The sequence below is a fragment of the Xenia sp. Carnegie-2017 genome, unplaced genomic scaffold (genome assembly GCF_021976095.1).
Source record: "Xenia sp. Carnegie-2017 unplaced genomic scaffold, XeniaSp_v1 HiC_scaffold_14, whole genome shotgun sequence".
Lineage (NCBI taxonomy): Eukaryota > Metazoa > Cnidaria > Anthozoa > Malacalcyonacea > Xeniidae > Xenia > Xenia sp. Carnegie-2017.
The window spans coordinates 4,651,547-4,677,492 of record NW_025813447.1 but is presented as its reverse complement, the minus strand read 5'-3'; the positions used below and the strand labels follow the sequence as shown (position 1 = coordinate 4,677,492).

At 37.1% G+C, this 25,946-nt stretch overlaps 2 protein-coding genes and 1 long non-coding RNA gene across 5 annotated transcripts in view; 2 read left to right on the top strand and 1 right to left on the bottom strand.

Annotated features, from left to right (window-relative positions):
• Positions 1-258: 258 nt before the first annotated feature.
• Positions 259-15,509, bottom strand: LOC124434470. The gene is made up of 3 exons (XR_006944776.1): positions 15,436-15,509; positions 4,398-4,400; positions 259-268 (listed from the first exon to the last, which is right to left on the bottom strand). It is a non-coding gene; the product is annotated as an uncharacterized LOC124434470 (long non-coding RNA).
• LOC124434466 (ankyrin repeat domain-containing protein 7-like) lies at positions 1,053-16,905 on the top strand. Of its 2 annotated transcripts, XM_046984369.1 has the most exons (11): positions 1,053-2,109; positions 2,897-3,011; positions 4,287-4,460; positions 5,602-5,708; positions 6,966-7,103; positions 7,919-8,100; positions 8,379-8,427; positions 9,421-9,478; positions 10,471-10,530; positions 10,627-10,680; positions 11,307-11,477. In XM_046984369.1, the coding sequence occupies exons 1-9, from the start codon at positions 1,889-1,891 to the stop codon at positions 10,519-10,521; spliced, it is 1,095 nt and encodes a 364-aa protein (XP_046840325.1). In that variant the 5' UTR covers positions 1,053-1,888; the 3' UTR covers positions 10,522-10,530; positions 10,627-10,680; positions 11,307-11,477. The 2 variants fall into 2 exon arrangements, with proteins under 2 accessions (XP_046840325.1, XP_046840326.1); XM_046984370.1 differs by lacking the exons at positions 1,053-2,109; positions 2,897-3,011; positions 4,287-4,460; ... (4 more) ...; positions 9,421-9,478; positions 10,471-10,530 and adding exons at positions 11,755-11,785; positions 12,664-12,870; positions 13,428-13,607; ... (2 more) ...; positions 15,066-15,358; positions 15,922-16,905 and having other exon boundaries at positions 11,307-11,658.
• The window catches only part of LOC124434456 (myosin-13-like), a 26,803-nt gene continuing 17,735 nt past the window's right edge, over positions 16,879-25,946 (top strand). For both annotated transcript variants that reach the window (XM_046984353.1, XM_046984352.1), the window contains exons 1-10: positions 16,879-17,150; positions 18,156-18,235; positions 20,121-20,325; positions 21,165-21,231; positions 22,433-22,640; positions 23,235-23,367; positions 24,322-24,501; positions 24,883-25,093; positions 25,562-25,672; positions 25,785-25,889. In XM_046984353.1, the coding sequence (XP_046840309.1) occupies positions 17,101-17,150; positions 18,156-18,235; positions 20,121-20,325; positions 21,165-21,231; positions 22,433-22,640; positions 23,235-23,367; positions 24,322-24,501; positions 24,883-25,093; positions 25,562-25,672; positions 25,785-25,889 (1,350 nt within the window). In that variant the 5' untranslated portion in view covers positions 16,879-17,100. The remainder of the gene's footprint in view (positions 17,151-18,155; positions 18,236-20,120; positions 20,326-21,164; positions 21,232-22,432; positions 22,641-23,234; positions 23,368-24,321; positions 24,502-24,882; positions 25,094-25,561; positions 25,673-25,784; positions 25,890-25,946) is intronic.

The following is a 25,946-nucleotide window of genomic DNA, read 5'->3' as shown; positions in this document are numbered from 1 at the left end:
CTTTTGTTCTTGTCTTAGTTTATTAAACGTTCTCCAATAAAAAGTTTTGAAGTATATGCTCACTAGAAGTTGGAACACACCACGATCAGTGTATAGGTCTCGAACATGTTTTTGCTTAGTGCTACACAAACAATGACAAACTTGCCACTAATATGTTTTTTTTGCATGATACAGCTACAGAGATGTTGAAAGGAAAAGGTTCATTTATGATCTAATTAGACGACTATTTTGGCATGTAAAATCACTCTTGCAGAGAACATCAACTCAGCTTTTGTTACAAGGTTAAAAAAATAATTTGTTTTGTGAATTGATTTAAAAAATCACTTTTTTTAACATTTCACGATGTCCTGCAAGCGATCGTTATCATTCTCCACAACATTACGAAACCATTATGACACGTTTACGGCCATGTGGAAGCCAAACGAGGTGTCGGAAGAGGGGAGGAGAAGCTAGATACAATATGTCGTGATCATATGGTGTTAAGTACATTGATGGTACCACGTTTTTATGAATTGAAGATACCACGTGTTTATAAAACAGTTCTGACATTCTATTCTGAAATCATATTCAAATAGTGGGCTTCGATTCCAGACGTAATGAAGATTTTTTGACGTAAATATTACAAATTACGGAAAACTTGCAATTTTAGTTGACTTTCAAGAACAATCTAGAACTTTTTCCGTGAATTGTTGGATGCTGAATAGGATGTTGATAAGAGCCCCTCCTATCCTCAAGCTATTTCTGGAGTGAAGTTTGAAGTTTGAGATTCTACTTCAAATGATAGTCTGTTTGAGTTTGAGAAACAAATGTTTACTGCAAGGATGCAGGTGCACTGTTTTCAAGCTATACTCGATTGCTAAATTTTTATGCGAGCATTAATTCATCATGAAATTCAAGGATGTTCGTAAAATATAAAATAAATGTTTTCCGGATTCACTAATGTTTGCATCATATTCGAAGTATCTTTCTTCGAGTCACTTTTGCTCCTTTAAACAAATATTTATGCAATTAAAGACCACGCTAAAAGGATTAACACTTTCATGTAAAGCCGAAACAAAGTAATTTAGAAGTGTCTGGAAGACGCCGCCACCACATTTCCTTTCCTTTGTGAATTGAAATCGTCGACGAAGAATCGGAACTATGTCTGGAGAGTTTTATTAGTTCGATTTACAGGCACTTTGTGCCCGAGAATTGATTCAATTGATCAAGATAAGCTGTACAATTTCCTCTGACAACATAGCATATCCGGAGGTAATGTTGCTTTTGCAAAGGGAATGAACGATCGAAGCGGAAAGAAGATTGTATTGAATGCACACGCAAATTATATAGTAATCCCGATTCAAACATTTAGTTGACAGACAAGATCTTCAAAGATTTTGTTTGTATTAAATAGCACTGCTGTTATAAACACCAAAGCTCTACTTGAGCTGTCAAAGATAACTCTCATATTATTTTGTCACCGAATTTTTCAATGCATTTTCACGAAAGTGAATTTCTTTTCGAAGTACAGCTTTATACCGTGCAGATTTGTTGCGTTGAGTGATTAAGTTTTAATTGACGTTTGCCATAGCATATGCGGTGAAGCATTTTGAATAAACAACAAATTTTTTGGAAATTTTTTGTGAAGCCAGCCAATAAAAATGCGTGGACTAAAATAGAATACGTCATTGGCTCATTTTCAAGAACTCGATGCTCGCCTGCAAAATTACTGTACACTTTGAAAATAATTACACAAAGTAATGTGGAGTATGTAAACTAGTAGCTAACAACAAGAGCGCAAAGGTGGTGCTGTTCACTTGTGTTCGTTTTACTTCATTATACTGTCTAAGGCGCAGAATTTCCGTTAATTCGCTTCGGAAAATATAGCATGAAGATAGAGACCTGTTAAATGGCCGGGATTAGGAAGTTTTTTAAGAAATCTGGCAGGAAAAAGGGCTTGTCTAAAGAAGACTTGCACTCGGACGCTGGCAGTGAATATGCGTTCGGTTATGTTATCGGCAAAGACAAGGACTTTCCAAAGTTGCACAAAGCCGTTTGGAACAGAGATACTGCGAAAGTAAAGCAACTATGCAAGAAATTTGATATAAACCAATTTGACAAGGAAAACAGGTGTGTATTTTCGTTCGTTTATACAAATGTTTAACATGTTTTCGTGCAATTTCAGTGGAACTTTGGCAACACAACGTCCTAAGGAACGATTTATATGGACATTATTTGTTATTTTTTGAGGACAATATTGTTTCCAGGATTTTTTTGTTGATGTCTATGTAGTTATCATAAAGTACTTCAACGAGCTGAACTGTTCAGCGTTCTCTTTTAATGAATAGTTTAGTTTCATTGGAAAAGTATTACTCTGTGGTCAATGTTGTCAAACCTAATCTCTTCTGTATCCATTCATCAATACAAACTTCCCAATAATGTTACTCATGTGTACACAAAAATCCCTGCAGTGTAACAGTGAACTGTTCAATAAAGTGCATAAATAGTGTGTCTACAAAAACTGTGCAGTGTGCACTTGAAATGGTTTGCTATAAACGTAGGAAGAATAGTAATTGAATAGGGGGTGGGCCATATTCATATATGTATAATATAATCCATGAAAAAAAATGAATTTCAAAGAAACTTCATACAGCATATGCGTATAAGTGTGAATACACCCACCCCCATAAATTATCGGTTATTCTACATCCTTGTTCTCTGTAATGCATTTAAGTATTAACACAAAAAAATCTATGCTGACATGAGTTCATACAAAATTCTTCCCAAGCTAAGATTGCATCGGGTGGTTTTTGCCAACTGTAAACCACCCATATTATTGTTGATTATTTATTGATTTTCCTGACCTTCACACTTGATTTCGATGCCAATTTTTCTTACTTGCATTTTTTGGCCACAGGACTCCCCTACACTTGGCAGCTGCTATAGGCAATGAAGAAGTCATGAAGTTTCTACTGGCAAATAAGGCAAAGACAAATCTTTGCGATAATGATGGTCGGACTGCATTGATGAAGGTATGCAACATTTATTGCTGCAGCAGATTTAGCCTGATGATAATTGTGGCTCTTTGAAGTTTTTACAATTTAATAATTTTAATCAACAGTTTACTGTGCAGTGTAATAATGAGTTTTCACTTGCAACAGTATGCAAATTAACGGTGTGCAATGTGAAATTTGCACATTGTTTTAGCTAAAATGAAAACAATTGCACATCACTTTTTTAAACGATGTGCAAAAATCAGCGGTTTTAACGAAAAACACTGTCATAAATCATATGAATTTGTTCACATTTAAAAATATTAATTTAGCAATTAGCGCTATATAATAATTAACGTAATATCGATTTGATTATGCCTCTAAAAAATTGCACTTTTGTCAAAAAAATTGCACATTGTTTTTTCTGAACTAATTCGCACACTGACTTGTGAACGTTCTTCAGAAGAACTAAATGATTAAGGCATAAGAATTATATCTCAAATTTCAATTGATTTTTGAATGTATTAAACAAACTTTTGTAGCAAATAATTTTTGGAAATCTTATGCCATAGTGAGTGCAAACAAGTGAACTATGTTACATAAATGTTGTATACTTTGTGTGAAATTTGATCAGCTATTTACAGATAATAGAGATAAGTTTACAGTTAGAAATATTTACAGGTAATTGAAATATGAAAACCAAACAATACGTAAGGACTCGAGTTTTAATATTGGATCAATCATAATGGAGTGTATAGTAATTTCATGAAATAAGCCAACTATTTTTGCCGAACCGATTTTTATCTTCATCTTCTATCCGTTTTTTGACATTAATCACTTTTTGTGAAGACACAGGAGTCAAATATATAAGAATTCAAGTTTTGAAGATCAGATCAATTTTTGTGAAGATACCAGACTGGTGTATATAAAGACTGAACATCAGATCAATTTTTGTGAAGACACCAGATTGGTGTATATAAAGACTGAACATCAGATCAATTTTTGTGAAGACACCAGACTGGTGTATATAAAGACTGAACATCAGATCAATTTTTGTGAAGACACCAGACTGGTGTATATAAAGACAGAACATCAGATCAATTTTTGTGAAGACACCAGACTGGTGTATGTAAAGACTGAACATCAGATCAATTTTTGTGAAGACACCAGACTGGAGTGTATAAAGACTGAACATCAGATCACCATGAACATAAAATACGTAGAGTGTAGCTCATAAAAATTCATTTTTTCACATAATAATCACTAATGAAAACTGTGAGCTACGTAACCTAGCTGAAATGTGACCATTCATAGGCAATCGAATGTTCCCACGAAGGTTGCATTCGCCTGCTGCTGGACAGCAATGCCGACGTGAGGGTAACGGACATCAATTCCAGCTCGACGTTGCATCTGGCAGCTGCAAACAGTCTAATTGATATCGCTGTTTTACTTCTCCGTCTGGGAATCAGTGTGAACATCACCGATAAGGTAAAATGAAATGTTTAAAAGATATTTTTGGCCACAATCATAAATAGCTTCGTAATTACATTATTAACGACCATGACTACATGGGAACTGCATGGGAACTGCAGGGATACAATTATGAATGTCGGGTAGCTGCATGGGATACAATTGTGAAATGTCTTGTAGCTGTATGTGATACAATTGTGAATTTCTGGTAGCTGCATGATATACAATTGTGAATTTTTGGTAGCTACATGGGATACAATTGTGAATTTCTGGTAGCTGCATGGGATACAATTGTGAATTTCTGGTAGCTGCATGGGATACAATTGTGAATTTCTGGTAGCTGCATGGGATGCAATTGTGAAATGTCTTGTAGCTGTATGGGATACAATTGTTAATGTCAGGTTGCTTAATGGGATACGATTGTGGATATCTGGTAGTTGCATGGGATACAATTGTGAATGTCTGATAGCTTTATGGGACAAAATTGTGAATGTCTGGTAGCTTCCTGGGACTCAATTGTGTCCCAGTAGGAACTTCCCAGGTTCCAGTTTAAAGTGTCTGTGAATTGCTACGAAAACAAGCAAAGAACATAAACTTTGTACACAGCATTGTTTTAGGGTCGTATATGGACACCGACGTTTCTATGTTTGGCCAGTATGCGAATACGTTATTTCAGGCCTAGAAGGATTTAGCGATGTTGAGTATGTAGCTCTGTGTCGGGTTATGAAAATAGAACCGTGAAATATAAGTTGACTAGCTACTGAAGCGATATGCCAAGACCAATGCAAAGATACGGAAATCCGTGCGGCTAATTTTGTTATTCATATATGCAAAGTTTATCGAAAAGAATATAATATGCTTTCGGTTTACTTATGACAAGGCATGAATTTCCCGTTATGTTTACTGTCGATACACTAATCTTATTGACCTACGCAGAAATGAAACGACCACGATCATCATTTTTTGTTTATCCAAAAACTTTTTCAGATTTAAGAACTTACTTCTTTTAATTGTTCTGTTTGCGCGGTAAAATATCCCACGAATTCGGTCGTGCTATAATGATCTCTCTACCGCTGAGGTCTATGTGGGCGATATCTCACTCTCAGCTTGTGTGTTGAAATTACTTGTTTTTGAAGGAAATTTGTGATTTCCCTTTTAGGAAGGTTTCACGCCTTTACACGTGGCCTGTTCAATTGGCCATCAAGATTTTGTTCTTTTCTTATTGAGCGAAAACGCTGACGTAAATTGTAAGGATTCCCAGGACAGGTTTGTTCTACTTAATATGTCGAGCAGCTTTTAAAAACAGAAAACTGGTAAAACTCGTCACTTTAACAGTTTACTGAATTCGGTGTAAGCGAGTTCCGAGACCTGGAGGGTAGCTAATAAATGTATCCACTTTCTAAAAATTAGAAAAATATTTTCAGTCCATTCCCCCCATCATTTATTATGATTATGTAGCCTTGTGTTGTAAATTACATATTACTGTCAGATGGAAGTATATCGAGTTTTTTGTACCAACGACTACGAACTTTTTGCTCGGATAAGGTAAGCCTGAATTTAGAAATTCGGATTTTCTGTATTGTTGCGAGATTACATAAACCATGCGTGACTGAGACACCTTCTTGAACCAATCAAAATTTTTCGTGGCTCGTTTCACGCGCGAGTCGACGATTAATGACACGTATGATGAAACACGATTTACTCACAAAATATATTGCTGCATGTGAGATTACACATTGCATCTGCTTTGATGAAAACCAAGGTCTACTTTTATTTATAATGAAGACAAGAAAGGTTTATGAAAGCAGACGTGTCATCTGAAGAGAGGTCTCTCGAAATGCATAGCGTCTTTTATGACATATTTTGATTTTCAACAGTTCTTTTAAGATCTACCAAGTCGCCATTCACCATGACAAATACGCTGTTCATAACAATATTTGAGTTTGTAACCGCAACCAGGTTAAGCGCCGCGTCTGAGTAACTTTAGTGCGGCGCGCGAAGAAAATATATAGAGTTTTTAAACTTTAAAGTTTGCGACAACCTTGTTCTGCACCATTATTGTGCCATTATTTTCATCATGTTATTTTATAGTATATCATGTAAATAGATTTTTGTCTTATTTTCTTGAGGCAATAAAAACATCTAATAAGCGCCGCTTCCGCGTAAACTCCGCATTCAAAACCGGAAGATTTAAATAAGTGCCCCGTCATTAAAGCGAACATTGACGGTAGAACAATTTCATGTAAAACTGGCTGCTGCATATTTAATTGGATAACTGGCTGCCGTTAGCCATTTCATCATTCCTAGTGGTCAAAAAAGTATTTCACTGACTGCCACTCACGTGCGTAATATGACATGCGTAATATAACATGCCTGGCGCGAAAAAATTCAATTGAGTTACTCTTCACTGTACTGTGGCTGTGTGGCCCGTTTTTTAATTTACAGTTTTAATTGTCGTTCAGTTTTTTTATTTTGTCATTGTCCACCACTGAGACCCAGACTTTCGTGTAATGATGTATGTAGAACGCCATTGATGACCGCTGCTGCCGATGGTCACGTGGATATTGTGAACATACTTCTCGAAAATTATGCTGACGTCACACTTAAGGATGTTCAGGGATGGAAAGCTGCCGATCACGCCGTCATGAACGGAATACACAGGTACATTAGTGAATTAGTGTGTTGTGTAGAATACGTGCCGAAAGATGGCAAGCTGTTTTGAGAATGATTTTTGGCTATTTCTGAATAAGGCAATAATGGCTACAACTCCAACTATTGTTGGATCTAACCATTGGAAATTCCTCGACAAGAAGCTGGCGTCTCTTTACTCTTTAGCCTCGCAGATTTCTTTAATGGAGGAAGGGGGTGGGAGTGGGCCGTGTGCCTACCCGTAAAAGGTCAAAGGTCAAAATGTTCTTGCTATATGCTTTTCTTGTCATTATAAGTATCGGTAGATTTTAAGTTCTTTTAAAACAGTTCTTCTATTTAGAAATATTTAATTGGTGTTTTAGTTGTGAAACAGTTCTTTTTGGAACTATCAGGTTATTTTGGCCATCCACCATGGCAATTGCTATTTTGAAAACAATTTTCGCGTTTTTCACCATGACAAAGTCTCTATTTCAGAGAAGATTTCGAACACGGGGTCTTCAAAACCTAAGTCAGACTCCAAGTTAATCTGTAGTTTGTAAAGTGAACAATTCCATTTCGTAATTTGCAGACAGCCAATAATACGATGTGCAAACGCTTGATTAGTTAATGACGAAATTTTTCTTGGGAAATATTTATTCTTGAAATTTGCTGCAAGGAGATGAAGTACTTTATCCAGGATATCTTGCAACTATTATTTCACTAGCTGTGCCAAAATTATCGATGATTAACTTTATCCAGGATATCTTGCAACTATTATTTCACTAGCTGTGCCAAAATTATCGATGATTAACTTTATCCAGGATATCTTGCAACTATTATTTCACTAGCTGTGCCAAAATTATCGATGATTACGAGATAAGAATCGAGAAGAAAAAAGAAACCGCGGATGTGGAAAAACAAGAGAAAAAACCGATCACCACACGCCAACAATCTTCAACTTTTACTGAAACTTTGAGATCTTCATCTCCTGTCGACGATGGCCTAAATTTCACATTTGGTGGACCTGCTGGTATGTATGGTATAATATGCAACATTGTAGTACTATTGGGATTCGTTGGTACCAATCACATTTAGTAGTAAAGATGATTGCTTGTTTCCTTGTGCCACATGGACTCATGTAATATATATATATATAGCACTCAAGAATGCTATAGCTACTATGGAGGATAGATTAGTACAACTCGCGTTGCGATATTTTGATTTCGTTTCCATGTACCCCATGTCCGAGTTGCTGTTGTCGATGTTATTTCTTTTTCGATTTTAATTTTCTTGTATTTTGTTTTATAGCTGATAAAGTGAGTAACGACGCTTTACGAAGTGAGGACAGTACAAGCAGGTTTGGTTCGCGATTTAGCATTTGTTGACTGCAGCATAACGTAAAAGCAATAGCGGCTCATAGATTGCGGCATGGACGGATTTTCGTTTATTTTACAGGGGGGCTCTAGAAATTTTAAGGGGTGAGCTGATAAATGACGTTTGACAGAGTAAGGGTGTGAGGATTTTAGGGTCCGTTGGGTAGTGCAGCGACCGAAAGCACCACAGAAAGTTGAAACATTTCTCGAGGAATGGATTCAAGATGATTTTCTAAGGAGGTGTGTGTGTGGGGGTGTGCTCTATTTTTATAAGATGTCAGTCAGTCAGTCTAGTTTTACTCGTAGGAGGGTGTTTTTATGTGATTCTAGCCTATCTTTTCATTGTGGAAAAGCTCAGTTCGACTGTACTACCAATTTGCTTTGCTGAAAATTGAGGGGTTGAAATTTTTCTTAGGGAGGTGAATAGTTTACGTATGAAGGTGAAATATGAAATTTGGTGGTGTGGCACCTCCCGAAAATCCGTCCATGGATTTGAATTGTACATAAATAATTGATGTTTCCACTACATGTAATTGCAATTACTACGGCCTTTGCAATTTTAATAAATTGTTGTGGGCGAAATCCGTTAACATTCACAAGTTTGACGGCAATTTACTTTGTCTATTAATATTGCATATGTATAAGTAAAATATTTTGTTGTTGTTAACGTCTTTGATAGAGGTTAAAACTTGTTTTTACAGCATTCCCATTCTCAGTAGCTGCTCTTAGTAAACATCAAAACTTCGTCGGTAGCAAAAAACAAACTGTCGATAGTTTCGCATTCGGCCGAAAAATGCAAGGGCTGATGTTTGCGTAATCCACCGAGATTTTGTACGGGACGTACATGAGTTCTAATGTTCTACCATTCATAAAATTGAATTGTGTCTGGATTATCTTTTATCAACAATTTTCCCTCCTTCAGCGTAGAGTTATTGATGTAATAAAGAGACCATTTAATAGTTTTCTGTTTTTATTAGACAATCTGAAGGCGACTCTTGGAAATCGGATTCTGAAGATGAAATTCCCGGAAAAAAGGTATAGGCGGCAAAAACAATCTAGTGGAATATTGTATGCATCTGCATGAAATTTTTAACGTGTTGCATGTCAAGTTGTTAACATGTTACGGCAAAATGTGTGTAAAATCGTCGACATGTTATCATGCGTGTGTTAATTGACAACATGTTGTATGCAAAGTTGTTCGCATGTTGTTTGTAAACTTGTTAACATTTATCATGTGTAACTTGTCGACATAATATTTTGTATTTATTTATTGACATGTTACGATGTGTAAAGTGATTGCCATGTTACGATGTGTAAAGTGAATGCCATGTTACGATGTGTAAAGTGGTTGACATGTTACGATGTGTAAAGCGATTGCCATGTTATGATGTGTAAAGTGAATGCCATGTTACGATGTGTAAAGCGATTGCCATGTTACGATGTGTAAAGTGGTTGACATGCTATGACGTCTTTAATTCTTACATGTTGTTACGTGTTGAAGTTGTCAACTGGTTACCATGTTTTAAGTTGTTAACATTGTACTGTGTACTTATACATTTGCATGTTTTTTTTATTTTTAAATCCATCTGTAATCCAGGGATGCATAAAATATTTTATTTTCTGGGACCACAAAGCCGGGGAAAATATTTTATGCAAGAAAACGCCTTGTGGAAATTCTCACTCAACGAATATGAATGAAATCATTTGCATCAATTACTGCTGTTTAATGCAGTAGATGAAGGAACGACTTGTAAGAACTGCAAAATGACTTTTTCTTACTTTCTTCAGACTTTCTGAGTGCTAAGACTGCTGTCAGGCACGAAGTGTACCTGTATATACCTGAAGCTTTTTCTTCCTTTCTGTTTTCCCTTTCTATGTCAATCCAGTTTTATTTTCTTTGTGGATTCTATCAATTTGTACTTTTAACCAAAATTTTTTCTGGCAGCATCAAAAATTTCTGGGACCATTAGTCCTGCGGTCCGTTATATTATGCCGCGCTGCTGTAATCCATCTTCTTTGAAATATAGGTCAGCCTGGCTGCCGCGTTTAAAAAGTTGAAAGAAGTGAATCGACATTGAGCAATGAGAGTACGTGCTAGATTTTACTGTGAAATTAATATAGAGTAGTTATGTTTCTTCTAAAAATATATACTTAATTACTGTTTCATTTCTTGCTTGTCAAAGGTCGAAGTCGTATTCCTGTTCGCAGTCCAGCGAAAGCGCAAAGCTCAGTCTCAGGTAAATTATGCAATTAGGGTTCATAAAGCGAAAATAGGATTTGCGATTAGTAGCAGAAAAGGAAATCAGTTCTATTGTTTCTCGCCATACTTTTCACTTCCGGATAAGAAGTAAAGTGAATAGCTAATTTCAACCATCATGCATTGCGTGCGTTAGTTTTTTTTAGATGGAAGTCTCTCGGTATTTCATGACGACTTGGATGATTTCACATTTCAGTTAATTTCTTGCTTCGAAAAATGGATGGTCACGCGCGCAATGCATGATGGTTGACTCCCACTCTTTTTACAACTGAATAATTTTTCTTATAGTCACTGATGACACTACATACAAATGGAAAGTTTTGGTTTACCAGTCTGCTCATGCAGAAGGAGATTTACATAAATGATGGGGGATGGGTGGAGATTATGCAAAATATTCATTCCCAGATATTATATTTTGATCGAAGACCACGCCAGTATTTGGTACCTTGTGGCAGTAGAATACATTGTTGCATCTCATTATAAGCATTTAATATTCTTCCAGTCTACCCCCCCCTAACCTGCTCTTTTTCATCTTGTAATAATGTCTCCTCTTATATAAAGTAATTGCTGACAGTGTTTTCCTGCAATTATTTTCTTGATTGCCAGTCCGTTCTATTGAGAAAGTCATCCCGACATCGATGCCAAGCAAGATTCCTCGACCTGTTTCAGCTACTCCATCAAACCGGGAGGCATTCCATCGCCCGACAAAACTTTCTCCTCACGTGATAAAAATTCAGCTCTCATCTCCCCCACATCGTTGGTGAAAAGTGGCGGATCTAGAACGCTCCCTGTGCCTCCAGAATCGAAAAATAAGTCTCCATTTGACACCAGTCCCCATTCCAAATCTCTTGACGTGTCATCCGAATCAGCGGGGACTGCTGGGGAAGTGAGTGGAAAATCAGAAAGTCAAGGTGGTGGTGAACTGCAAGAGTATTTGAAAGCCTCAGAAACTAGTGAAGTAATTGTGTTTTTACAAAGAAATTGACAAATAATATTTTATGTATGACATTGTAGTTCTTATTTATTTTTGTCTCGCTATTTTTTATTACAACAGAGTGAAAATGAAACGCCTCAGCGACAAACTGGTAAGTTTTCATCTTTCTCAATGCAAACTGTAAGCTGCAGTATCTTAGTTTCAGCATCAGGTTGTTTCTGTAGGAATCATCAGACTGGATTATGTAGGTTTCCAGCTCACAGATAACATCACTTCGGCTATATATATATATATATATATATACAAAGTGTATAACAATGTGCCCTCCCGGCTATCACCATAGTAAAATGGTGACTCCTGCACTTGGGACACAGGACGTACGGTTATATATATATATATATATACCAGATTGGATTCTGTAAGAACTCGAACTATTTTGCATCGGATCACGCCCAATAAACACAACAGGCTGAAGAAGTTATATACTCGGGTTTCAACATCATCAGATTATTCCCAGATAAAGACACTATACTGAAGAATACTACAAAAGAATACTTCAAAATCTTGTCACTTCCGATAACTTCACTAGACTACAGAGTGTAAAGACTCTAGTTTCAACATCATCACTTCTAATGAAGACACTAGACTGAGGAATATTAGAAGTAAAGTTTCAAAATGTAATCACTCCTGATAACGTCACTGGACTGTAGTGTGTGAGGACTGAAGTTTTTATACTAGATTACTCCTATTAAAGACACCACGCCGACAGGAAAAGATCATATATTTGAAATCGGATCAGTCCTCTCAAACATTAGACTACACTCGAGTATATAAGGAATCTAGTTTAGACATAAAGTTATTCCTGATAAAAACTCTCTTCTGAAGTATGTAACGATTTTTCAACATCACTTCACTCCCGATGAATGCAGTAGCCTGGAGTGTATAAGAAGCCGAATAACATCAGATCACCTCTATTGAAAACAGTGGAAAAACGCCACTCATCTTCTCGTTCGTGTTTCTATTATTCAGTTCAATCCCCGAGCTTCGTCTCACCTCGTAGTGATCAGTCAAACAGAAATCTTGCGAAAGAACTGGGTCTAAGTTTAAGCGACACTGATCTCGAAGAAAATTCAGTCATGTCCGGTGAAGTTAGCTTCGACGAGATGAACGCAAATGCTATCGGGAAACAAGAAGTACTTACCTCGACACTCAAGAACAAAGATGAAGTGAATGAAGGTAAACGTTTCGAAACGTGAAACTTAAATGAAGTGTCTCCTTGTATTTAATTCCGTCGTAGACAGGGTGAAACTTTAGTCCTGCTCAGCATTGTGGTCACCCCCCTGGTTTTTGACCTGTAATGTGAATTTGAGAACATTTTCACCATTCATATTTTTCTAAGTCCATTGTTATCACGGTGAGTGCTCAAGGAAAAGTTTAAATTGCATGATAAAATAGGTACCACCGATCCTGCTTTGTAAATTTCCCAATATTTTTGTTCATTTCGTTCAAAATCTGTTGGTTTAAAAGTGGGTTTGCACAGAAATGTTTGAATAAACGAGGGATTTCATTCCACTTGTTGTTCATTGTTCAGGGTATTGCATTCCACTTGTTGTTCAGTTTAAATGTATGAAACAGTAAAGCTATGGAGATTTAATCATCTGTGGAAGTTGTAGCTTTTATTTAAGTAGTTTTGAGTTTTCTTATATACAGTGCTGCTTTTCCCCCCTTTTCCGGAGCCCTAGCATATATAATGCTCTCACAGTTTTCATTTATGCCACTTAGTCTCCTTTTAGGAGATGAAAGGAATCCCGCTGCCTATCTTGGCCTTGACCTCGACAGTACAATCAGTTCTGTTTCGGATCCTGATATCAGTGGTTTATCAAGAGAGGATAGGAAGAAATGTGATGGTGATGGTTCAATCTCGAGTAAATTAACAGGCGTGAATGAGCAATCGACGAAGAACAAACGTGAAGGTAAGGCCTGTATTTATGCAACGGAGTTGTTAGCCACACTACATTGAATTATATAACTACTGATGAAGACATTAGAATGGAGTTTTAAAGGACTCAAGTTTCTGCATCTGATCACTTCTGATGAAGATAGTTGACTGGAAGATATGAGGATTTAGATTTCAACATCAGGTCACTTCTGATGAAGACAGTGGGAGGATTTAAGATTCAAACGAGTTTCAATTTCAACTTTGATGAAGACTCTAGACTGCACTATGTGCTCGTAAGGAGTCAAGTGTCAACATCAGCTTGCTTCTAATTAGGGTACTAGGACAAGAGTATGTAAGAGGTGAAGTTTTGACATCAGGTCACTTCAAATTTCAGTATCAGAGCACAACTGATGAAGTCCCTGCACATTATTATACGTGTAATTAAGCTTTAATATGTGATTTCGGTGGAAGACTCTAGACTACGTTTAAGTATGTAATGAGTTCAAGTTCAGCAACTCATCACCACTCATTTTTTAGATACAGATTCTAACTGGGATAGCTCTGAGGTATGTGTTTTCAGCGTTATTTCCAAATTGTGTTCAGTTTAAGATATTGACCCCCTCCATTATTTTCATCTTTTAGGACATTCCACCAATTGAAACCGAACATAAAGATGGTATGTGAGGATCGTTTTTTGATAAGTTCAGATTGCTTGATTTGCCAGACCATGACTACCTAAAGTGTTTTGTGATATCTGAATTTCTTCTTGTCCTTTTTGTCAACGTTTATCATTTGTGGTTTTAGACTTATGTTTCGTGTTAGGTATTTGATTTTCACTGATGAAACGACTTGTTTCCATTTAATGATTTCTGGACTAACTCCGCTACGAACAGTTAGAACAAACCTAGCTATGACCGATCCAACTTAAAACGAAATGTTGTATTTTGATCAACTTGATTTCCAAATCGAAAAACCATCACAGCAATCCAAAATTACCAATTGAACTGCTTTTAAGATATTTTAAGTATCGATACATGTAAGGATGGGTTGTCGTAATGTATTTTGCGTGACACTGCATCAGATTCTGTTCAACATTATTTTACAATGAACAATTTGAACTAAGTGGATGACATATTCATAGATCGTTCACATCATTTTATCACTAGCACAAATTCTGTCTGAAGGCTACCTTCATATGAACATGCCTGTGCTTTCATGGAGCTAAATCACGCAATCTAACTTATCGTCATGAATGAACTTCCTTTTGACCGTTCGTGGAAAGATTGGGACTCGTCAAATTGTTTGCTTAAATTTTGGCGGGAGGTGTTGTATTCAGTTCAGTGGTTGGGACACTAAAATCAGTCGATATTTATAAAAAAACTTCATCACTATAGTTTAACAATGTGAAAGTGTTCTTTCAAACGGCAGATCGCAGTCATTGAGTTCTTCTCTCACGATAATTTTCTTATCATTAAATATTTTGTTTTTTTAGATGCTTCTTTGAAGCCGTCAAAACACGACGTGGAGCTACAGGCTGCTGTGGAGAAACGTCGCCATGCGTTAGAAGAAGCTGAAAACTTTACGAGAAACACGCTTGATAAAGATAAAAGCTCTGCAAACGTTGACGGTGATATTGAGAGCGAAGAGACGACGGAAAGTGAGAGCGAATGGGAAAAAGAACGAGGGGATCGGAGGAAGAAAGAAGTACAACAAATCAAAGACGATGAAGCTAAAAGAAAAGCTGAAATAGAAAAGAAGAAAGACGATGAGCGGCGATTGCAAGAGGTTGAATGTCTTTTATGTTTTGTTTTTGACTCACTGATGTTGTAAAACAATATATGTGTGTGACTTGATGGTTACACACATAGGGATGCAGTTGCACAATTGGAAATGACCAGCCTGCTTTGTCCTTACTGTTTGCCTGCTATATGGGCCTACGTATCTCAAAATGAGGCCAGGCCATGGGTTCGCCGTTCATTCGTTTGACTTGGTAAATACCTACCCTCTTTTCGTTTAAGTTTTCTCAAGTATTAAAATAACATTACTTTAAAAGGTCTCTCCTAGAAGGTATATTCTTTGTTTTGCCAAATACCAAAACCGACAATATTTTTGTCCTTGTATTCGTTTAATATTAGTAAAATTCCACATAGTCCGTTTTAAAAACTTTCAAACTGTTTGGAATCTTTTCATCTCATCAGTGAATAGGCCTGTAATTGGTTATTCGTTTTACTTTAACCTATGTTAGAAAAATTAATAAATATTGCATGGTGCACTTGAGAGCAATTCTCAAGTCGTTTTACCATGTATTGAGTTTTTAGTTTGTACTTTTAACACCAATGAAAAAATAGGAAGAGGAGCGCACCAAGAGAGAAATGGAACGAGAGAGAGAGGCGCAGAAGCAAGAGGAATGGGAGCGAGAGCATCTTGAGAACGAGGCAAAGCGACAAGAGGTTTGGGAACGTGAGAAAAAGAAAGAAAGTGAACTGGCAAACTTGATAAAGAAAGAACTGCAAGAGGAGCTTGGCATTGAGGGCGACGTTGATGGATCTAGCGAAGGTGGTTTGAGTGAAATTCTTTCGGAATCTGCTGTAGATGAGGACGGGAAATCTTTAAGTGGTGAAAAGCTCGAGGAACCTTTGTTTGAAAAGCTGAATCCAACTGGAGACTTGAACAAGGTGATATTGACGAATGGCAACAATCAGGAAAATTTTTCTCGCGACCCGTCAAGTGAACCTTATGCAAAGCATAGAAATGTCGACGTTGATTAAAACAAAAGTCGATGTTGGCAGGAAACGCCAGAGGACAAACTGAAGCAACTGACGACTTCATGGATGATGAAAGTTCTAAGTGGGACACCAGTGAGGAGAATGATGGCGAAGAGGATAGTATGACGTCTACCAGGGATAGCAAGAATGAAGTACGAACTGACGATAGACAAACTGACGTGTTGTTGGTAAATGGTAATGACCGTGGTAGTGGGGAGAGTAAAGGAAGCGACAGTACATTTGATGATGACGTGAAACGTGATAAACAAGCCGAAGATGCTTTGCATGCCAAGAAAATTGCTTCCGAGATGGTTTCGAAGATAGTGTGGGTAGTTTTGTATCAGAAGGGACCAACGTGGACAGGGATGAAGTGATTTCAAAGGGGAAAGATCATGATACACATGGGACAAACGATGATGTTGGGGGGATTGTCAAGACCCCAGCTGTGGAAGAAGAGGATATACTCAAACAGCAAAAAGAAGAAGACGAGCTTCTTGAAGCGTACAAAGCTCAGCAAGAAGAAATGCTCGAGCAAGAACGTGTTATTCAAGAAGATTTGGCACAAAAGGAAGAGGAAAAATTGGAAGAATTGCGTCTGCAGCTGCAGCGAAGGCAGGAGGAGGAGCGACGAAAAATGGCCGAGCTGGATCGGCAGAGAAAAGACAGGGAGGTTGCTATGCAACGAGAACGCGAGGAATACGAGCGGGAAATGAAACTAAAACAAGAAGAGAGAAGGCGGAGGAGGATTGGAAACGAAAAGAGATGGAAAGGTTAAGAGTTGTAAAGGAAAAGGAAGATGAAAGCTTTGCAAGGTTTGCGTTCTTACATCGACTTTCATGAGTTGTTAATTTTATATTGACTTTCATGAATTTTTAATTTTATATCGACTTTCATGAGTTTATTTGTTTTTTGCTCTATTTAAGCCAGTCGTATAAATCTCACAAATGTTTTATGCAATTGACTGAGCGAAGGTTGGCCCTACCTAGCGAGATCTCGCGTGCTGTTAAAATTCCATAAAAAATCACTTTTCGTTTACATGAGCCCTACGAGGGAAGGTTGGCCCTACCTAGCGAGATCTCACGAGTTATTAAATTCCATAAAAAATCACTTTTCGTTTACATGAGAAGAGGGCCAGCACTACCAGCCGAAATCTCTGAAAATTTAATATGAGGCATCGCTAATATAAGGCAGGCGATAAGGCATCGCTTTACAGCAATTGCCACAAGAAAAGGCATCAACTTGAGCAAATAAACTAAGAAAGCGTAAAAAATCGAAAGGCGACAACTATATTGGTTTTTTTCCAGCTATTTTGTATTTGAGCGCCGAAATTCGCAGTTCAAACCGAGCTCTTGATGTAGGGCTAGAATTTTCATGTAAAAGAGAGGTAAAATATAGCCCGACAGAGAGGGCTTGCCCTTTCCGTAGGGTTCATGTAAACATCCCCTTAGTTTTTCCTAAATTTTCTAATTATATCCTTGGATGTTTTTGAAAAGCTCTCTTGCATTGATTGCTCTCAGTAATCAGTGGCATAGCCAGCCTGTAAATTTGGTAATGCTATGTAAATATTTCTTTACTCTCTCACTGTATAAACAATATATTTCTAAAGAAATGAATTACGCTAATGAAAGGAAATTATATGACAGCACGACCAAATTTGTTGGACGGCCACAGCACTGCCTGAAATAAATATATTTGTGCAATCATTATTTTGGACGTGTTTGGATGTGGGTTTTTCTGTTTTTTATTAATTTCATATTTGTTAGGTGGGTTGGGGAAATGTTTGAAGACATTTTCCACTTGCATTGTTTTCTTTTTAGATCGAAAAAGCTGCAGAGTTTACTCTCGCAGTCCGATGGAAATGCCCTCTCCTCCGATGTGGATGATTTTGCTGAAACAAGTAAGGTTTTTCAATATTTTCGCTGCCATTTTTCTCATCATTAACGCACCGTAAGCCATTTTAGAGCCTGTCGACCCATCTTTACGCTGAATTCTTTTTCGTTTTGCAGCAAAATTTATTGTGAAAAATTATATTAAATTGCATCTTTATAATTTTGCACAATATGATTGGGGACTATGACGAACACAAAAAAACTGTTCCTGAAGCCAGTTTCTCAGCGACCTGCGGAGCATTTTCATTGGAATGGTGGGCTACAGACCGCCAATTCAAAAATTTCAAAACGGCTGCAAAATTATTGAGGTTGTTAGCGATAACCCCCAGCACTCTCTCCTCCGCGATCCCTGTTTCTAAAGTGACTGCGAAGTTGGCACTTCAGTGGACGATGTAAAACTAGAGGGAACTATTCTATGACTGAATACAAGTGCCACGTAAAGGATGTGTAAAACAGCTTTAAAAAGTAAAAGATTTTAACATAATCAAGTACAAAATAACGTTTCGTAATTAACGTAAAACATCTTCTTCAAAGCGAGGGAAGAATTGATACGAAACCTTATATATGAATAAAATTCAACTAATTACAAGGTACTATAAAATACTATGGAGAAAACGTGGCATGGATAAAGAGGAGAGCAACAGACCTTCCTTGTATATAAAGAAAGGGTTCGTGTTTCAAAAATACGGAGACTTTTTTGGTTGGGTTCGTGTTTCAAAAATACGGAGACTTTTTTGGTTGAGGTGTTTTTGACTGGTAAATTTTTTGGCATCATCGAGATCTTTATGAAATCAATCACTTTACGTTACTTACCAATCTCCTCGAGTTGGCGCGGTCACAATATGCAAGCGTATTTGTACATGTCCTCCTTGAATAAACACGGATTAGCTAGAGATTGACTTGCATTAACTTTGAACACATTTCCTACAACGGAGGATAGTTGAACTTTTAATTATACCTGAGGACAAGGCATAACATTATTTAACGTGGCATTATATGTTCGTACGCAGGCAAGCCAGCTCGTAGGCAACGTTCATCTCGACTGAATATGTTTCTGCTCCTTAAGATTTAACTCATTTAAGACATTGAACTAATTGCTTCGTGCGTAAAAGTTAAATCTCTTAACAAGTAATGAAACCATGACTACGCGCCGTCCTCATCACTAAACTAATAACTTTGTGCATCTTGTCTTTGTCTTTAAAAGAGAGTTTTACTGTGCGATATTTTCTATGAAAAACTGTTGTCCAATTTTCCAAATGGTTTATTTGTTTCGTCATTTAGTTGGTAAGACGAAAGATTTAACGGCGACGAACTCTCTTGCTTATTATGTTTAGCCATATACTTATTTTTGATCTAGCTCGTTGGTATATAGCAAACTCATTGTTCATTTAAAGATGTTATATAGTGCTAATTGACTGTTGATTTTTTAATGGTTCTGTTTTTTCTCCGTGAATTTTGTTTGCGAGTGTTTGCTTTTCTGACTGCCTTTGTACATCGTTATCATAAAGCGATCTTTGTATATTTTGATGATTGTTGCAGTTTTTGTGCGTTTTTTTATGCCTTGCTTATTTTGTTATTGTTAAAAACTGTTAGGTGTTGATACTATACAATATGGTATTGATACAGTGCTGCTAGGTATTGATACTGTACTTTTAGATATTAATATGGTACAGTTAGGTATTCATACGGCAGATATAGACGAACGTTCGACACTGTACAAACTGGTGTTGATACAATCGTGTTATGTATAAATAAGGTACATTTATGTATTGATACGACAGACTACGGATAGTCATTCGTTACTTTTTACTTAAAACTGTGTATCTTGCAATGGAAAGAATTGCAAGAAAGCTCGCATAAAATAAAAAAATGTTGTTTTGTTTTTTGTTTCAGAAGCCGAACGATCTCTAACTGACAAACATCGAACCTTCGTTGAAGGTGTGGCGAACTCTGCTGTCATCGAAATTCAGAAGGCACAGAGCAGAGGTCATTTAGCCGGTCGGAGTAAAGAGATCAAACAGCGGCAACTCGAGGCGAAAGCAGATTTGGAAGCAGTGCGCTCTAGAACTACAAAGTTGAATGAACCAGTTTTGACGGCGTAAGTTCACTCACGTTGCTGTGTAAAAATTATATCATTCAGTAAGATCCCCACTTTTCCTTCGGTTAGACATCTGTCTGATAAACAATAGTAGTTAAGACTTACACTTTTCTCTCCGTTCGCCTTCTAACTTCTGAACAATAGTAGTTTAGATCCCTACTCTTCCCTCTGTTCGCCCTCTAACTACTGAACAATATTAGTTTAGATCCCCATTCTTTCCTCTGTTCGCCCTCTAACTACTGAACAATGGTAGTTTAGATTCCCTTTCTTTCCTCTGTTCGCCCTCTAACTGCTGAAGAATAATAGTTTAGATTCCCTTTCTTTCCTCTGTTCGCCCTCTAACTACTGAACAATAATAGTTTAGATTCCCTTTCTTTCCTCTGTTCGCCCTCTAACTGCTGAACAATAATAGTTTAGATTCCCTTTCTTTCCTCTGTTCGCGTCTAACTACTGAACAATAATAGTTTAGATTCTCTTTCTTTCCTCTGTTCGCGTCTAACTACTGAACAATAGTAGTTAAGATCCTCACTCTTCCCAACGTTCGCCTTCCAACTACTGAACAACAGTTGTTAAGATCCTCACTCTACCCTACGTTCGCCCTCTAACTACTGAAAAAAAGTAGTTAAGATCCTCACTCTACCCTACGTTCGCCCTCTAACTTCTGAACCACAGTAGCTAAGATCCTCAATCTCCCCTCAGTTTGCCATATCATTACTAAACAAAAGTACTCCCTTTTTTTTTCTGCGGTTTATAACATGCATATATGAATATTTGCTCCAGAAATAGTAATCCCCAGTCTTCTCTGAGTTTGCCATCTCATCACTACATGTTTCGTTAAGGTCAACCAATTTGGGAACATATTCCGCTCAGCCAAACAAAGTTTCTGTATCCACCGGAAATGAAAAAGTAAGTACGCTTACGCTCTTTTTTTGTTGGTTTCTGACGTTTGCGTGCACTGTGTTTGGCTTTATAAATCGAAATGAAAAATAAATATTTTAATCTAACTTTGCTGTCACGAATGGAAAGCTATATACTATTACGCCTTTATCGTAATCATTGTACTTAATGACACCCCGAAGTTTGTCTAAAGGTATGCCCGAAGTGTAGCTGAAATTTAAGTCTTTATTCGAGCTTTATTCCAAAATTTTACTTGGGTTGAACATTTGAGCTAAAAATTTCGAAGCTAACGTTTATCTAAAAAACGTTGTAAGGTTAAACTGTTCTTTGTTTATATTTTTGTCTGTAAAACCACGTGCAAAAAATAACATTGCACATAGAAGTAAACCAGAAACACACGTTTTTATTCTGCTTAAATTATTTTACATGTATTCTTATAATGAACATTAGAGCCCAGCTTATTGCTATAATATAAATTGCCTTTGCAAATATAATATTATTGCAATGAGCTGGGCTCTTATGTTCATTATAAGATTACGTTTCCCGCCTGGAAAATCTATCGCCACTGTCATATTGCATGTACTATAAATTACTTTGTTTACTTGTTTATTCTACAAAAATTTACTTCAACTTTCATTCTATAAACTTTACGTAGTGTCAACCTTTCATATAGTATTAGAGAAATTTAGCAAACACGACGTGTCGTCTAAGACGTCGTGAAAATGGCTTAAAAATTACGTGATATTCCCATATATGGTTGGGTCCACGCTATATTTACGCCATTTTCGCATCGTCTTAGACGATACGTCGTGTTTGCTAAATCTCTCTACTATTTGCACCTAGTGTTAAAATATTTTTTGCCAAGATTATATTTTACCCTTCATTGTATCAACTTTACGTCGAGGCAACCATTCATAGTACCATTTTTCCCACGGTGTCAACCCTTTGCAATGAAAACGCCAATCAACCCTTTGCAATGAAAACACCAACTACTACCACCAGTTTACAAAAGGTTTCTAGAAAAGTAGTAACTCTTTATATTACTAACTTTTAATGTCAATAATCCTAATGCTTTTAAATGCAACGGGCGTTTTAGCTTGTATGAAAATTGTTTTGAGTTTAAAATGATTGAAAATCTGACAGTACCAGCGCCACTCTCAATGATTCCCATTGTAATTCTATTCCTCTGTTTGATTAATTCTCTTCTCAGGCCGAACTTAACCCTCGCTTTGAAGAGAGTTCTGATTGGTCAGCATCGTCAGAAGACGAGCGTGATAGGCGAATGTCGCCCGCCAAAACTCCGCTCTCTGGTGGTGAGACTGGACTGGGTTCGAATTTGTCACCAGGACTTAGTGCTTCGCGACCGTTGCTACTGCACACTCCCCCTCTCTTATCTAGTAGTCCAGCGATCATCGATAGTAAGTGTTGTGAGCATGCGCGTAAACTGAATTGTGCACGTGATTACATTGTGGACAGGCCCCGTAACAAAATCATTTCATTTAAGAAATAAGATGTTTACTCTGTTTACACGGGCTTATGCAAACCGAGGAGACCTTCGGGAGAACTTGAGAGCAGATCAGTGCAAACCCGAGACCGAAGATCGAGAGTTCTCACAAACGTCTTCGAGGTTTGCATAAGCCAGTGGAAACACTAAAAACATCTTTTATTTCTTTTATAAAATAACAATAATGCGAAAAAGATAAACATTTTAATTTTTCCTCTAAAATGTATTCATGATCGATTTGCAAATTCTCTTTGACTAATTGTTTTGATTGATTTGATTGGTTGAGCTCAGATGTGTTTTGCATGCAAACACAGCTCTAGACCAATCAGCGCACGCGTTTCATTGTGTTTATTTTATAATTGATTATGGTGCATGATCAAAAGAAACCAATGTACTTGATAGTCTTATTGTCAAAGGGATGGTACTTATAAAATCCGTGTACTGTCTTTATATTTATTATGCATTTAGCTATATCCCGGTTATTTTGAATGTTATTTCTGTTCTTCAGACTCTCCTGCTTTAATGCAGTTAAGAAGTTCTCTTCGTGAAAACAAAAGGCAGCTGGAGAAAGCACAAGAAAAATTCACTTTAGCCGACGCAAAAGCGAAGCAATTAGAAAGTCATTCTGACGACTTACAAAGGTGATGATTAAGTCGTAAGGAGTTTTTGATTTGAGAGTGATTCTAGTGCTCTGCACCGGAGTACAGGAGGTCGGAGTTAGGCTGGAGCTTCGGATATTTTTCCTTCCGTAGCCGGAGTTTGTTCGTTTCCGGCAAAACTCCTGCAGCAGTTGTTTGTTCTGCAAAATACTGTCAGACTTCTGTAAACATATCCGAGCACAACATTTTCTATTAGAGAACGATAAGTATTGGCTAATGTTGAAAAACTTGCACGAAACATTTTATGCATGACACAACAGGACGCTGGACCGTGACTTGCAAAATTAACCAGCCACAACCAGATATTCGAGTTTTAAAATAGCCAGAGCCGGAGTTTGAAGCCAGAGTTCAGAATTGAAAAGAGGCCAGAGCTAAAAACCGGAGTTTGCACAGCACAACGTCATTCTGATTTTTTTACTCGTGCCCAAACCTTGCATACCGTGTTTTGGGCTGCAGTAATTCCTTTTTTGTACATCGCCACATTCGTTGTAATTACGCTGTCATTCATATCTTCTTTCACCCAATGTATGGTCTCGTCGGTTCTCTGTTTTCCTCATTATCTCATTTCTTAACATGTTTTACGAGCTGTTTCTCCATGTAGATTACCAATGAGATGAGTTGTTAAGCATTTTAAATGGAAATTTTATCAAGTTAATGTATCCTGAGGTACCCTGGGTCCGCTATTGAATTGGGTGTAGTTGCTATACATCTCTAACCTAACACACACATGTTCAATTTTTTTGTGCATTCTTTGATACTTTCTACTGCGCATAAATCTCCCATCTTCATTGCTCTTTTTGATATATGCTCACCCCCCCTGCAATTATTTGATGCTTATGACATTCTAACCTTCACTCCCTATAACATTCTTTACTCTGTAAATATTGTTGGCTGTTCTTTTGCGTTTGTGGTGACGTTTTGTGATCATTCTTGCAGCAAACTTGAAGAAGCTATCAATCAGAAGTCGGTTGTAGAGCGAGAGCTGTTTGAATTGAACGAGGAAAACCGTTTGCTGAAACACGAGTGTTTGAAATCCGTGGAAGATAAAAAGATAGCCGAGGCGTTGATTGGCACCGTCCGCGATCAGATGAAAAGATCAGAAGAGAAACTCACAAAGTTTGTGAAGCATTTTCAACTGACTTTTTGTTTTGAGTTTTTTGATCGGTTCAAAATAAATTTGCAACTAATCACAGCAGAGAAACAAATTGGAGTCGAGTTCAAAGACACAAGTTTCACATGTCATTACTCCTGATGAAGACCTCACTGAAGTATTTAAGGGCTTGAGTTTCGGCATCCGATTACTTCTAATGAAGACACTAGACTGAAGTATATAAGGATTTACGTTTCAACAACAGATCACTTCTGATAAGAACACTACACCAGATTATAAAAAAACTCTAGTTTTATCAGTAGATCACAACATTAGAATGAATTATATAAAGTCTTGACTTAACATCGGATCACTTCTAACAAACGCTCGTTGTTATTCTTTACCAGAGAGATGAAGTTGCGCAGAGCTGTAGAGGAAAGTGGAAAGAAGTTGGAGTCAGAGAGGGCAAATATGGAGAATGCTTTACGTCACATCGCTCAGGAAAATGAAGATATTAAAAAGTTGCTGGAACGAGAAAAGGAACAGTGCAGACTGAAGGATGAGTTATATCGAGAACAAAAAAAAAGGAACGAAGCGATTTTATTAGAATCACAAAAGGTATTCGCTTTTTTGCTGTATTGTGCTTCTATTTTACTCAGCTCTTAACATTATTCTTCATTCTATTCTATTTTACTTCTTTTTATCCCCTCTACTTTCGTTTAACTATCTCGACTTGATTCCCTTGCCTTACTTCATTTTTTTATCATTCCACTATCCTCCAATAAACTCTATTCTTCTTTTTTCTATTGTATTCTATTCTAGCTTTTCTGCTCCTATCTAGTTGCTATTATCATTATTATTCTACATTTGCTCTCTTTACTCATTAAACTTTTACTTATTCCTTACTGCTCTTTCTACTCTTACTGTACTGCATCGTGGCCTACTTCACTTTACCTTTTACTATTTTACTATAATTGCACTCATTTACTTTTTACTCATTGAAATTATTCTGCTCTAGTGTACTCTTCTGTGTTCTACTCTGATATATTTCACTTTCCTGTTATAAAGCCTGATCTATCACTGTAGGTATCTCAAAATCGGTCTGAAATGTTGGCAAGGCTGGAGAATGCCGATGAAGATCGCAAGAGCGTTGAAGCAAGCTCAGAGTCTTTCAAAGAACAATTGATACATGCGAAGGTATTCGTTAATCACTTCTTTAAAAACTATTTATGTACTTTAAAAATATCACTTCGTGAAAACCTGATGAAGTAGTACCCTAGCAATGATTTCTACTTTATTTTATCTTAAGGGTGAAATAGGAAGACTTACATCGCAGCTGGAAAGTCTTTCAAAAGCTTCACAAAACGAGCTGGAGCTTTTCAAAAACCAACTTCATCAACAAAATGAAAGAAACGTAAGTTTAGTATTTGTGGAATCGTAATGCGCATGTGCAGTTTCACGTTGGGAATAT